Source organism: Nyctibius grandis, chromosome 1, assembly GCF_013368605.1.
Source record: "Nyctibius grandis isolate bNycGra1 chromosome 1, bNycGra1.pri, whole genome shotgun sequence".
Classification (NCBI taxonomy): Eukaryota; Metazoa; Chordata; class Aves; order Nyctibiiformes; family Nyctibiidae; genus Nyctibius; species Nyctibius grandis.
Window position 1 is genome coordinate 49,420,527 of NC_090658.1, and position 14,129 is coordinate 49,434,655.

The window sequence follows — 14,129 nt, forward strand, 5'->3', positions numbered from 1 at the left end:
CAGTCCATTAGTTACCTGTCTGAAGATCCCTGCGTCTCCTTTAGCAGGTCCAAGTGAATCTTTGGGCAGAAGACAATTCAGCTTCAATGCCTGAGTAAAGCCTTTTCACCCTTACAACTTCTACCCTTTCCTTCAGTGCATCACATCTGACACTGGAATTGAGCAATCACGTCTCTGTATCCCAGGAAATTCCCAAACTGAAAGTTCTTAGAGCAAAACGTTAACTTTGCTGCCCTGCATATCCTGTACACTTCATTGTGTAGGTCAAACGGCGAGTGATACGCTATGTTGACAAGGAAAACAGGAACAGGGAATGCTCCATATGCATACTTTGTCAGAGTTAATGTTAATGTAGAAACTCAAACTTTTGGTATTTGCTGATATTTGAGGGGTTTATTTCTCAGCTTTAACAATAAGTATTGCTGCTTTTCCCCTATGACACAGATAGCAAATAAAGGCCAAGTTTTGAAGAGCAGCTCCAGAAAAGAAAGCACAGTTCATGACAAGTTACATTTCTGTATAACACTTAGGAAATACCAAATCCTTAAAAATATTTGAGGAATTTACTTAAAGATGCTGGTGGAATCAGCTAGCCCTCCCTTGTCACTTAACCTCTTTTAGAGCTCTAATCCGGGCTGCTTTAGTAGCCTGGCTGTTATGAGACTGAAGTGAGGTTGAAGCTGTCTGCCCCTGTGTTTTGTTTAGCAGGCTAACATTCCTCGCTCTGACACTACCTCACTTGAGATTGCTTTAGTGACCGTTCAGCTTCATAAGGTCCTGTGTCCAGAGTCTTTTTCTACCCATCTGTTACTGCTGGAATCAGGTAAAGTTAAGGCATTTTTAGCCTCATGACATTATTTAGGAAAACAAGTATCATTACAGCTCTCCAATTGCGATGCTAATGTTCTGAGCACCAGAGCGCTGCATGCAACACAGCAGCTGTTATATATTCAAGGGTGAAATTCCAATAATAGTATGCTATATAATCTCTGGATAAATATTTATGCTTGTGAAGGTTAACTGACTTGGAGTACTATAAACTCCAGCCTTTTGGGCAGGCTACTGCAATTTAAGCCTTCTTGCAGTGACCTGCCAATGACCTCTCTCCCAGTCTAGAGGCAGAGTGATTGCTGGAGGTAAAAATTCAGAGTGGATCCTGAGGCCTCTGCTGAGCAATAACACAGTGCATAAAACACATCAGATGTTATTTGAACCCAACTACTCCTCTCAGAACCACTCCTTGCCTCTAACATTGCTTAAATTTCCTTGAAACTTCTCCCAGTCTAACTTCATTCACAAACCCTACATGATGTTGTCTCAACATTGGTGTAAGAGGATGAAAGCCTCTTGAAGATGACAAGCGTCATATCACAAGCTGGCTTTTTGGTGTTTTATTCATGTGATGGATGGGAAGTGTGTAGTTGTTCTTTTCTAATGTGCAGGCACATCTTCAAGGTTGTGATGTGGTTAACTTGCTTCAGAAATGCAAGTGAAACAACAGGCCAGGGTACTACTAAAACAGTTGTACAAGTTAGGTCCCATTAGCCATTAGGATCTATAGTTCAGGGCCTTTTAGAACTCATGGAGCAAAAAAAAACCCAAAACAGGCAAAGCTGTAGTCTTGGTGAACTCAGCAGAGTTGGGATTTGCTCCAACCATTTAACCTAAGTGTGTTTACAAAAGCTGTATAATCCCTCATTTGCTTCCTAAGCCACATTCCAGAGGGATAACAAATACACCCTTATTCTTTTTCTCCATCTCACTAGTGCCATTATTTCCTACCCAAAAGCAGAGAACAGAACTCCATTCAATACAGCTGATGGGTTCCTTTACACTCCTACCTGTTGATGGTGCATGAGGAATGACCCCCTCCGTGCTCAACAGAACAGCAAGCTATGATGACATGTCTCATTTTAATCCAAGCTGAGGGGAAGTATTTCACTTGCTGCTTTGAAGCACTGGAATGATTTAGACTCCTGTCTTTTACTGAGAAAACAGAATGCACCCATGACCTTTCAGAAGCAAGCCATCCTAAATCAGGGCTCTGTTGACTTAGTTCTACTTGCCCAAAGGAAACACATCACCAAAACCATGTCTTGAAGTAAAAAAGCCTGATTTATTTCTATGGCATTCCACCATGGTTGGTAGCTGTTGTCAATACTTGCTGTTATCTTTGGAGCAAGAACATTATCAGCAGGTTTATGGCTTACTAATGCCATATTGAGGATTGTTTATTTTATCTGGCAGTTGATATCTAAAAGAATGGCTTTAGGACAACAATATACATTTCAGTCTGAGGAACTCATTAATAATACTTTAATCCACAGGAGTCTTAGGTTTTATTTTGCTTTACTCTGCACTGGGATATTTTTTTTCTTGACTTGTCCTCTCTGAACTTGCCGAGCACGAGTTCCAAATCCCAGAGACTGCATTGATTCTGTTAAGTACTTCTGGTGAGGAGAGATGCACAGCATCACCAACAGTTTAGCATCACCTCCTAAAAGCAGGAAAAAGACAAAACATACTTGTTTACCTCATTATTTTCAGGAAGTTATACACTGGTAATGTATTGGTCTACACAACAACGAGCATAGGCTACCATTGCTTTTATGAAGCAGAAGACTGTTCGTGAAGAGGGCTGTTGAAAACAGACATCTCCTTCAAGGGAAATCTCCTTCAAGGGAAGTCTATATCTAACAATATGGTATTTGCCCCAGTGGAATAAATGTTTCAGAATTTGTAATGTAGATTTTTTCTCCCTTATAGCTTCATCAGTTAGTCTGCATGTATGTTATGGGTCTGGGCACTTCATTAAGCTTTGTCAAATATTTGTAAATTTGGGGTAGTGGCAAAATGGCTTATTTGCATGACAATAAAGCAAACCAGACTTCTTAGAAGTTCACAGAGAATGATTAAACAAACAAGGAGATTGCCCCTTTCAACACTTCACCTGAACAGTGTCACCCAAGTCATACACCAGGCATGGTTAAAACCAGGCTCAGTACCCATACAACCCAACTCCTAAACTCTCTTCTTTCTTTGGCTTTGCCTTTTCACAGCTGGGACTCCAGCACTACATGAAATTCCAAGTTCAAGCAAAAATTAATAGTCTTTCAGAAGCTCTGAAGAACTGTTGCCTCAGTTACTGTCAATACCTTGAACGGGAGACTAAAGGGTTGATGCTTTCTGGCTGAAGAAAAACGGACCGATATACTCTATGGATGGACACAAACCTGACATTACTGCAGGAATTACACTTGCTTTAAAACTATTTCTGCACAGATGAGGAGCTAGAGAAGAGGAGGTGACTGAAACACAAAAAGGAGTTGTAGCACAGTACCATGCAATGTTCTGTCTCCCTCCTTTGTCTTACTGCTACAGGGCACAATGTTAAGGGACGTGCAAATATATGACTACACCCTGTAGTAATAAAGATTGAAGCTTAACTTGTAAACTGTACCTCACATGAAACACCAGTGAAATGCAATTATTACCCTTTACATTATCTTATTAGAGATGTTGTGATTATTCCAAGTGTATTCCTAAACTGAACCTTGGAAACAGCAAGGTTTAGCCAAATTAGGAGGAGTTCAGAACTCTCACTGTGTACTCACACTGCTCCAAAGCCAGAGTCTTTCAATAGAGGCCCACATACAAGGGAGGAGTACAAGATCATCCTCTAGTTTTACAGAACAAAGGAGGGGAAAGATTGGGAATAGAAATCTATACTGTTAAACAAAATTCAGAATAATCCCTCACCTATGGAGTCCTGAAGCAGGTGCGTAAGTTTGCTGTTGCGATATGGTACATGAGATCGCTGTTCTGCTATTGCTCCAAGAACATCTGCTAGGGCAGACAAGCTGCGGTTAATAAATGATGTCTCTCTCAGTGCTGCGCCTGTCACTCCAGACATACCTAGTACAGTGTAGACAAAGGCAACGGTAAGACTAAGCAAAGCTGCTTCAATTGTAATTGTGAAAAATTCTGTTGCTGTATCATCTACTTTTGATGCAGCATTTTTGAACACAAATTCTGAACCATGACTTCATGGTCACCTATGCCAAAAGGATGATGCAGGGAGTGTTTACTCCAGGCTGCCAATACATTGTTCAGTACTTCTACTCTTTGAAGGAAGGTTAAAGAAGGTTCATTGCCTGCAGATGGTCTGAAGTATCTTATGTTAAGTTGATCTCTTCAGCTGCACAATGCATCTTGGTTCTGTATGTATTATGGAACTGAGAAAGTAGGAACACCATAAGATCAGACAAGACAACGCTGCTTTTGAAAACATCAGTCCACAGTGTCTCTAGAGAGAAGCCTGTTGTGTTCCACCATTTTTTATAATAGTTAACTGCCCTGTCTTTATCCCTTAGGAAGAACAGGAGTGACACAGATGGCATAAGCTGCAGAAACAAAACTGTACAGCAGTCATAAATGTGAGGGTTTTATGTTCACTGAAGTCTGTAAGGTGCTGTTCTTTGTGGTATGATTTGCTGTAAGAAAATAGATAGAGGAAAACGATGCCCTTCTAACATACACCCAGCACAGTGGTATGTAGCTATGCTGCCTTTGTGCAACACTGGAAAGGTTTGGTCTACAAATCAAGTTGCAGCAATTTCAAGAGGTGCTGCAAGCTCAACTCTATGATCAGTCTGATGAGTGTGCAGTTAAGACTAATTAGTTCCTCCCGTCCTTACCTCTGCCATTTGGGGGAGAGAAAGTTGCTATTACCATTTAGCATCACATTATTCAAATTCAACCTTTCTTCAGGATAGTGGATGAGCTACAGATGCACCTGCAATTAGTTCTCATTACTCAGAGCACGTGATCCGTGCTAGGCAGAGCTAATGGTAGTGGGATGGACAGAAGAGGCTAACAGTTTCCTCAACTGCCTTCTGTCCCACCTCGGGAGAGACAAAGAGGCTGTACAGAGAGAGGCTAGGGATGTTGTTTTCCCTTTAGGCCAGTATTTTCCCAACTGGGAGAACAAGAGAGGTGTTCAAGAGGCAAGTGTGAAAAAGCACAGTAACAAAAAAAACGCATAAGTCTGGACAGTGGAGGTCTGGAGAAATGTGACTGTGGGAGAGGATGGGGCTGGAATGGTCAAGTCTCTTTGCAGAAAGGCACAGAGGAAAACAGTTTGGAAGACCCTGCCACAGGGTGTCCATAATCTGAGATAGGATGTATCTCAGACTGACTTTACTGGGGTCTGTGTCTACAGCCATCCCCAGGCTTCTTTTATAGTCAGTGAAGGTGGACTCCTGAGACAATGGTTATCACCTGAAAGCAGAAAACTGCAAATAGGTGAGGGGGTTACATGCTTAAACTGCTGATTGTCTACATTTGGTCAGATGGACTCCCACAAAGCATTTAGCTGAGCTTTCAAACTTAAACCTAGTTTGCTAGAAAGGGACCAGTTAGTTAGTAAATGCTGTAAATGATCCAGGATGGCTGTGGAGCTAACAAGGCAGGGTGCTCATGTACATTTAAAGTGTGCGAGATGCCTGCTACTGCTGCTCACTTAGATTTGTCCAGATTTTTAAACAATTATGAGTTAACAGCTGCCCTCACTCTTATCAGGGTAAGTCCAACACCTTCAGATCTCCACCAGCATAGCTGATGGCAGAGGTTAGTCTGCTGTATGTGCTGGGCCACATCTAACACTGATGTAAGTGAGCACAGTTCTGGGCTTCGCTGGAGGATCTGGCCTGCCGAGCCCCAAACCAAGTCAGTGTTTGTCCTGGTTGAACTGAGGGAACAAACACACACACTGTTGCTCAATTACATGTTTACCAGTTTCCAGCATTTAGAGCAAATGAAAAAAAAAAAGTATTATATTAGGTTTCTCTGTAGAACAAAAGGTTAACCGTGAGCAACAGCAAGAATTCTTGGCAGTAAAGTAAAAGAGTTTCATAATACTGGTTCAGTTTTCAAAACATTATTTCTGGAATGGTACATTTGGCTGCATGGATTTTCTTGGTAAGAAAGCTTGTCCTTTAGGAAATAATCAAGTTTTTGAAATTATTGTGTGCATAGAGGAGGGGGGAGGAGGAAAATGCTTTGAAGAAACAATGAAAACAATATTATCTTTTCAACACTAACTTCCTCCAAGACTTTTTCCACAATAAGGCAGAAAACCCCACACATGGTGATATCAATTATTACATATATTTGTAATATTTAAATAATTTATGCACTTTAAACATTTCTGTACAAAGACATGCTAATTTTCAGAGTAGAAAAACAGGCCTAATAAAACCAGTCTGCACAAATAATATACCTATGATATGGGTAACCGCCCCGTGCTTATTTTAGGCTTATGCAGTCAGATTTTCAGTTAAACTGTATCAGTGTAAAACTGGAACAATAAGGCCCACAAATTTTATGTCAGGATCTGTGGGTTTAAACCACCCCCTATGTGAAAGCAGGGTAGCACGTATCCCTACATAAAGAGGTAACGGCAACTATTGTAACCTAGATCTGGGAGGATCCATGCCCAAAACCAGACACATTCGCTTACCAACACACTCGCTACCAGCCAGATCCACCAGCTGCAATCTAGTTTTGACTTGCTTCAGTTTCTCGGTAGCTTCAAGTTGTGCTGGTGAAGAGGTTCTGGAAGAAGAGGTGGATTTATTGTCTCTCATTTTTTGTGGAAAGGTGCAGGAAACCTCTTTATTTAGTCTCTGACTGGTTTGTTCATCCTCCCATGAAGTACCTGGTTTATGGAAAAAACAAACAAGGGGATCTTCTCACTGACAATGGAAATTGAGATGGGAAAAATGGGGCATCAATAGGGGAAGTACAGCATCTGCTGATTTAGGCTGTTCTAACAGAAGCAATATACAAGTCAGAATCAATGGCACAGGCAGGCTGAATGACTTTTTCTATGTTATTTAAGGTTTTGTTCATCAAACCGATCATACCAGTTGGTAACAAGACTTGGGTGTAGGTTCTGTTGTATCTAATAAATATCCCCGTTGTTCACACTTCTATGTGGAAGACAAGAAACAGGAGTCCAGTAAGGACTTTAAAGGGCATTTTTTCATGTTTTAGTTGTCTGCAGTAACCAAAGTGAGATTTTGAATGTTTGGGAGCAGTAAGCTCTGACATCTGTTTCTATGTATTTGAAACATCACCTGCTGGTGCTCTGGCAAGTTCATCCTGCCTCTTTGATTTTGTCCTTCGCTGCTGTTCCCTCTAGACTTCCTTCAGCCCTCATGCCACTGCTGCATCTCCACATGATGAGCTGTTAGCCTCAATAGCATTACTCCCACTTGTTCAGGTTGGTTACCTACTACTCCTGGCAGTTCTGTAGCTGCGTTAGACTGCTTCATATCATTCCTCTTCCTCAGCAGCAGCATCTGGCTTTCACTCTCTGCTGGGAAGGAAGAGGAAAACAGATTCTCTGGGAAGGCCACTTTGACATTAGCTTAGCAGGTGTATATGCAAAAGGGCTTTCCCAAAGCAGTTTTGCTTTTTTTCCCTTCAGTGTTTTGGTTTTCATCCATCTTCCTCTCTCTCTCTCAAAGACATAAAAGAATAAAAGGCACACACTCTGCTATAGGTAATAGAGACAATAGACTCTCTTGGGGATTTAGAGTCTTGTTGCAATTGTACAAAGTTTCCAGCTGCAAAACTTGAGTAAGGAACAGACTGAATTGGGTTGCAGAGCTCTGTACCTCTCCAGCTAGGCTGTTGCTAAAACCCCAGATAGCTGTTCACAATGTAGACGGAGCAGCTGTGTTGGTTTACACATAATAAATGGCTTCAAGCCATACAGTGTAAAAATAAGTGTTCTCGCTCCTCCTCAGTTTGAGACAAAGAAGTTAAGAAACTGCTCTCCTCAAACAACAGATATTACTGAAACAAAATGCTAAAAGACCTTAATCAAACCTGAAAAAGTGCTGGCTTGTCGAACCCTGGCTTTAGGCACAGAACTCAGCACAGACTTTACAACTTTTTATTTAGTGACTCAGATCTCTGGTGCTGAGAAATGTGACAATTGCACCTAGCTTTTAAATCAGGAATTTCTCCTTTTAAACAAGACAGAATGCGCTGTCACACTGCTATAGCAAGGTCCCATTTGCAGTGCTGCCCTGCCCCCCTATATTACACATCTTCATCCATGTGCGATGAGCTGAAAGCCTGAGCCTGCATTCAACATAAATTAGACATTTCTATGGAGCTTTGCTGCCACACAACATGGCATAGTAGGGTGACTGCAATTTGAAATGGCAAAGGGAATTCTCGACTAGACAAGATGGCTGGTGCGCTAACGGTACAAATGCTGTGTTTTGAAAAGTAACATCTGTCTGATTGACAAGAATCTGGAACTGCTAGGGCTAACATCTGGAACACTGGAGCTGCAACTTGTGAAATAACTGTGTCTTTTGGCAAGGCCCATAGGTAGACGAGGGCGCCGTTTGTTCTGTTTTGCTAATATTGTTGGTTTAATTTCTGATAGCAATCTAAGGGAAAAAAATGTTAAAAATTTTCCCGTTTCTAAAACCATATTGTTGTTGCAGAGTATGAAGCAGATAGACCACAGCACTGGAAGCAGAGAGCCTAATTACAACATGAGCAAAAGAAAACAAAGTTAACCCCCAAAAGCTGAAGTTATTCCTAAAGCAATAAACTAGTAAGTCTTGGTGTGGTAATGAAAAGTAGGAAGACAGGTTTTGCCATAGTAAATAAGACAACTGTGTTGCCTGTTCCTACAGTGGCCTAATATTAACAGTTCAAGAGACTGAATTTAATGAACGTTTTTGCAAGGCAGCGGGTAAAAAAGTTATTATTTCTCACCCAAAGGCATATGATGATCCCTGAAGTGCATGGTTAGCTTTATCATAAACTTAGCATGAATAATTTTATATGTCATATGAAGTGATTTAACTGCTGTATTTGAGTATCTTATTAATCTTATCTATCTTATACCTTATCTTATGACTTCTTGATAAAATTTATTTCATTAGTTATTTCATGCTTTAAAACATCAAGAACTCAAGTTTTTATGAAAGTGAAAGTTTCAGTAGCATTCAGACATTAAACTGGTCTGTTATTTAAGAAGGTACGCAGAAGCTGAACAATGGAAAAGAACTGAGGGAGTGTATTAAACATTGGAAAAAGGAGGAAAAAACAATATGAAAATCTCTCAGTCCACAGACTGTTTTTCAAAAAAACACTGGCTCTAGATGTATTTTAGTAACATCCTACTTACCAAAGATATCTTCAGAGACAATTGTGGTTATGGTCAATGTAACTACCAGATGAGAACGAGAGGAATGAGCATGCACCAGTGTTGGGTGCCTGACTCTCAGCTGTAGGCCTTTGTTGACTAGATACAAAACTTCAGATGCATTTTCAACAGTCCTAGGAAGTAAAGAAACAAGCAGAAGATTTAACTGACTCAGTAAAAACTACAGGAGAAAGGTGACAGCTTAGACGTGAATCTGAGCATTACCACTTCCCCGTTCTTCTAACTTCTTATAGTAATCTCAGTGTTGAGTTGCATAAACAACTGTATATAGACTTCTTCAGGTGGGATATAGTCCAAGATGAAAATTCAAGAGAAAAGCTGTGTTGTAGTACTGAGAGTCCTGAAGAAGTGGCCTGCCAGCCTTGCAGGTCTATAGGTACTGTAGCTCAGCTCTAGAAGTGACTGAAATTTCTACACATCCATACTTTGGAAGAAAAGACACAGATTTAGACATTCCTGAGATCTCTTCTGGTCTTACAGAAGTGGAGTTGTCCAGTTTATGTTAAGGTAGCTCCTGTTCTTTGGGAGCTACAGAATTAGGGGAAAAAAAAAAAAAGGAATTTCTCTGGGCCTTTGGAAATCATATTTTGCATTTGGAATTAAATCCAGAATCCTTGGAAAAAAGTTCAATTCCACTGTTCAATGAGCAGGGACTCCAGCACAGTGTCAGAATAGACAGGCATAAGTTTCTATAGACCATTTTATCTCATACTATCTGTTTTCTTTTCCAGCTAAAGGAAATACTGCAAATACGACCAATCGAAGGGCAAAAACCTAACACAGAAAGTGAAATAAAGTGATTAGGTAAAGGAAAAAAAACCACTATGATTTCCCCCAGGTTTGCAATGTTTAAAACAAATGAGGTAAGATTGCCTACCCTTTCCTTTCACTGCATTGCCTTCAATAGTCACTCAAGTTATATCACCTAAACATTAGTTTCTAGATGAGGGTATAAATTATTATGACTGCATATCACAGCCTGTTTACTGAATGCCCTGTAACACCAGAACCATTAATAACTCTCCTGACAGGCTACAGGCTTGGTTCCACATCTCTGCAGTCAGCAAAAGCAAGCATGTGATAAAAGGCAGGGCCTTCATGAATTAGATTTGGCTGATTTCAGTGAAAGTCACACTGGGCACAAACTTATTTTGAGCTAAAAAAAGCCATACTTGAAGACGTGAAAGACAAAAGAGCTATAGCACGCTAAAATAATTCCCTCTGAAAATAAAGCAAGGGCATCTGAAGAACAGAAAAACACTTAGCCACACCATGCTTATAGACACTTAAGAGAAGCAGCCACCTAAAAGCAGTGTAACCAGGGCTGCAGAAGCTAAATGATCGCTAGAGACCTTGCTGATCAATCCTGAGCCACACATGCTGACCTCCCCTGTAATACCTCTGCCTCTGTGCATCCACTGGCAATGTCTCCCTGTTGTTTGACCTGGCACCAGCAGGGAAGAAGTGGCTCTAGTTCCTACTGTCAGAGAAGGCAGAGCCTCCACTGGGGTGATCTGACTAGTGCCTCAAGTCCAAGGAGGCAGATCTGGCCTTCCTGAGTTTTGAACTGCATCTTCTAACAGCGAGGCAGCCAGGACTGGACAGCCTGAGAGGTAAGCAGCCTTCACTAGGATGTAGCAACAGGCAGTCGGCTTCTGCAAGTTGCTGCTGTGCACTGGCAAGGGGTCAGTGCTACAAGCTGCTGTCCTCTAACTAGTGTTTGCAGAAGAAGATAGGCCTCAGGGTTTGCTGTCAGCACTGGTCACCTACTGGGAAACTGCAGTTGACTTTGGAGGTAAAAAGCATCCCCAGCCCAGTGCTGCAGGCTTGGCACAGCAGCTTCTCAGCAGGACTGACAGTAATAATTTTTTAGTATAATCTCTATGACTTTATCATGCTGTACGTACCGCACGTTCCAGGACCAGATTCTACAAAGAGAAGTCCTGTTGTGGTTAGGTTAAAAATTTGATGCTGAATGTTCTCCAAAGTCAACCAAGCCATAAAAGAAGAAAGAGACTGAGGTTTTTGTGATTCAATAAGATATACATGTTACCAGGAAAAAGACTACTGTACTTTAATGGATATATGGAGAAGCAATGAGACCCAGCAGGCCAATATACTCTAGATGAAATATTATCACAAATGAGGATGTGTTTTTATTCAAAGCACCAGCTGTTTACTTTAGATTTCAGGCAGCTGGGTGGCCTCATTCAATGGTTCCCTTACTTTGTTTGGGTTTGCTTTTTCTTATTAACCTTTCTGTGTAATTATTAATATAACCTGTTTATGAATTGGACTTTTTCACTGCTTGCATTGTAATTGAGATACAAATCCATATTCTTATTCATATTTGCATTAGAATTGAATATTTATCAATTGATTGAGATAAGTGGTTTTTAAAAGGTTCTTAGTTCAAGGTGCCAGGTTCCTTTACCATAAATTAAAATTTACAGAAATAAACAGAGCAGCCATTTTATTAACTAGAAGCACAAATGAAACCTTATTGCAGCTTCTAGTTCTTGTCTCAATGGCACTAGTCCAGCTACAGCTCACCTCTCCCTTCCCCAAAGCCTAGGAAAAGAGATAGGTCACCCACTAACTATGCAAAGCTCCCTTGGGAAGGGGAGTAGGCATTTTTTAGGAATGAAACCAGGCCAGCAACCTGGTTACTGAAAAACCGTAATTAAAAATTACTTGGAGGTTCTGATGAAGCAGGAAAAATTGAGCTCCCATCATACCCACACTATATGCACCCATCTTCATTTTGTAAGTCATACAGTTCCTTTCTTCTCTAGTCAAAGGAAAAAGATTAGATCCTTCAAGAAAGATTCAGCACACGCAGGTTAGGCTCTGCTCCCAACCTCTTCTGAAGGAGTTTTTCATTCCCTTGACAGCAGAGCCTTAACCAGATGCTAAAAGTTGGAGTAGAGTCACAGTTCAGGAAATCCAAGAACAGAGACTGAGAGAAACCCACCAGTCAGCATAATACAGACAAGGCAAAAGGATTCATCACTCCAAGCTCCAGTCATTTTTAATTCATTCCGTGCTCTTATGGAGCATGCGGAGTACAACCAAGGATGCAGAATTTCTCTGGAAATCATATTTAACCTCAAGACTGAAGAGCAGGCATACCCCAGATACAAATGCTAATCCTTCCTAGAATATTGCAGTGATTATTATTGTATAGAAAGAAAGGAGAGTTATATAGCCCCCATGGTGAAGAAAGCCACTTTACAATTTCTCTGGGGTCCCACTTTCCTATGAGCAGTTCAAGGGCTAGAAAATACAAGTCAATAAATGCGTATAGCTAGGAAGAATAGAAGTATGTTTGCGCAACCCTCCAGTACATTCTTGTATTTTTATCACGGCTTTCTGGCAATAGCATAAACCCACATAAACAAACAGCTACTGGTCTGCTTATGTGACTAAGTCCCGCAAGACAAAAATACTGCCTTCAATTATTTGCACTGAGGGTGCGTTTTATTTTAATTGGCGGGGTGGATGGAGGGATGCTTTTCATATCTGACTTCTAATTCCTCCTGGAAAAGTTGAGATTAGACCATGACAAGCATTATTATAGAGAAGTGAAGAAAAACATCATGTTTCCCCCAGAAACATAAAACATTATAATACTGTGCTAAACATTTCAACAGGGTAATATGTTTCTTTTCACAAACATTATTGCCCAAGAAGCAGAACATTTATTCTAAGTTTCTAGGCCTCTCTGTAGTGCTCAAGCAGCAATGTTCCCTTCTAGAATCCGTTCACATGCTGGGTGCTCACAGGGAGATGTCCAGTAGCTTAATTCCACTGGGTAGCATCACCTCTCTGGTGCCACTAGTACTACTTGTCATATATTTTTGCTAATGTTGATTTAATACTAGCATAAACAACACAGTCATTACTAAAATGAAGCATCTGAAACAGATTCACTCTTGTTAATGGATGACTTGTTATGAACATGTGATTTTTACCATCTAGTTAGCCAAGGTGTTTTATATATAACAAGAAAGTATTATACATTTTTATACTACACATACATAACACCAAGAATCATTCCCATGTGTACTAGAACAAGCCTTTGTAATGCTTAGTAAGTACAAGAAGGCATTAAAATAAGTGTAGCTGTAGCCTTTAACTTAGCTCTCCCTACACCATCAAGATGTGTAAATAAGAATCAAACTTACCATACACCGGTGCTGGGCAAGTATATATCTTAAAACTGAAAGGGTAGAAGCTTAGCTACTTCTTAGCTTTTAGTTTGAAGAACCTGGATTTTCAAGAACTACAGGTTCAAATGCCAGCATATCAATTCCCACTGTAATGCCGCCAGTTAAAAGAACAGAATTCTAAGCAGTGTAAGATGAGTATTTATATGAAAAGATCACTTAAAATCTTATTCTTTCTAAAGTATTTTTTTTAAACTCCAATGTGTGTAGGGAAAGCTACCACTCCACAGCTGCTTAAAAATCTACAAGTACACACATTTCTATTATAATCTGTAAATTTTATAATTTGGTAAGTCTGAAGAGAAAGTGCTTTGTGACTGAGTTTCCCCTTCTTTTTCTACAGTTGAGGAGATGCCCTAGATCCAGTGACAACGAAAAACACAGCTTTCTTCAGGCATTCTGAGTGGAAGGCCCTTAACACAGGAGTATAACCCAAACTAATTGTACTGTTATTTCTGAAAGTATTTTGACATTTGCAGCCAACTGCAGTCTAATAGACTGAGCTAATGGAAACAGTGAGAACTGTTCTTTTGCATATGGTATGGACTCATTGTTTAGAAGTGATAATTGGTGCCTATAATGCAATTTTGTGACAGCTATGCATTGCATTGACACCAGATCATGGTCAGATGATAAGGATC

At 40.4% G+C, this 14,129-nt stretch overlaps 1 protein-coding gene across 1 annotated transcript in view; it reads right to left on the reverse strand.

Annotated features, from left to right (window-relative positions):
- Positions 1 to 2,339: 2,339 nt before the first annotated feature.
- The window catches only part of KIF25 (kinesin family member 25), a 45,873-nt gene continuing 34,083 nt past the window's right edge, over positions 2,340 to 14,129 (reverse strand). The window contains 4 exon segments of the mRNA XM_068413728.1: positions 2,340 to 2,497; positions 3,760 to 3,915; positions 6,521 to 6,718; positions 9,221 to 9,372. Coding sequence (XP_068269829.1) covers positions 2,340 to 2,497; positions 3,760 to 3,915; positions 6,521 to 6,718; positions 9,221 to 9,372 — 664 coding nt within the window.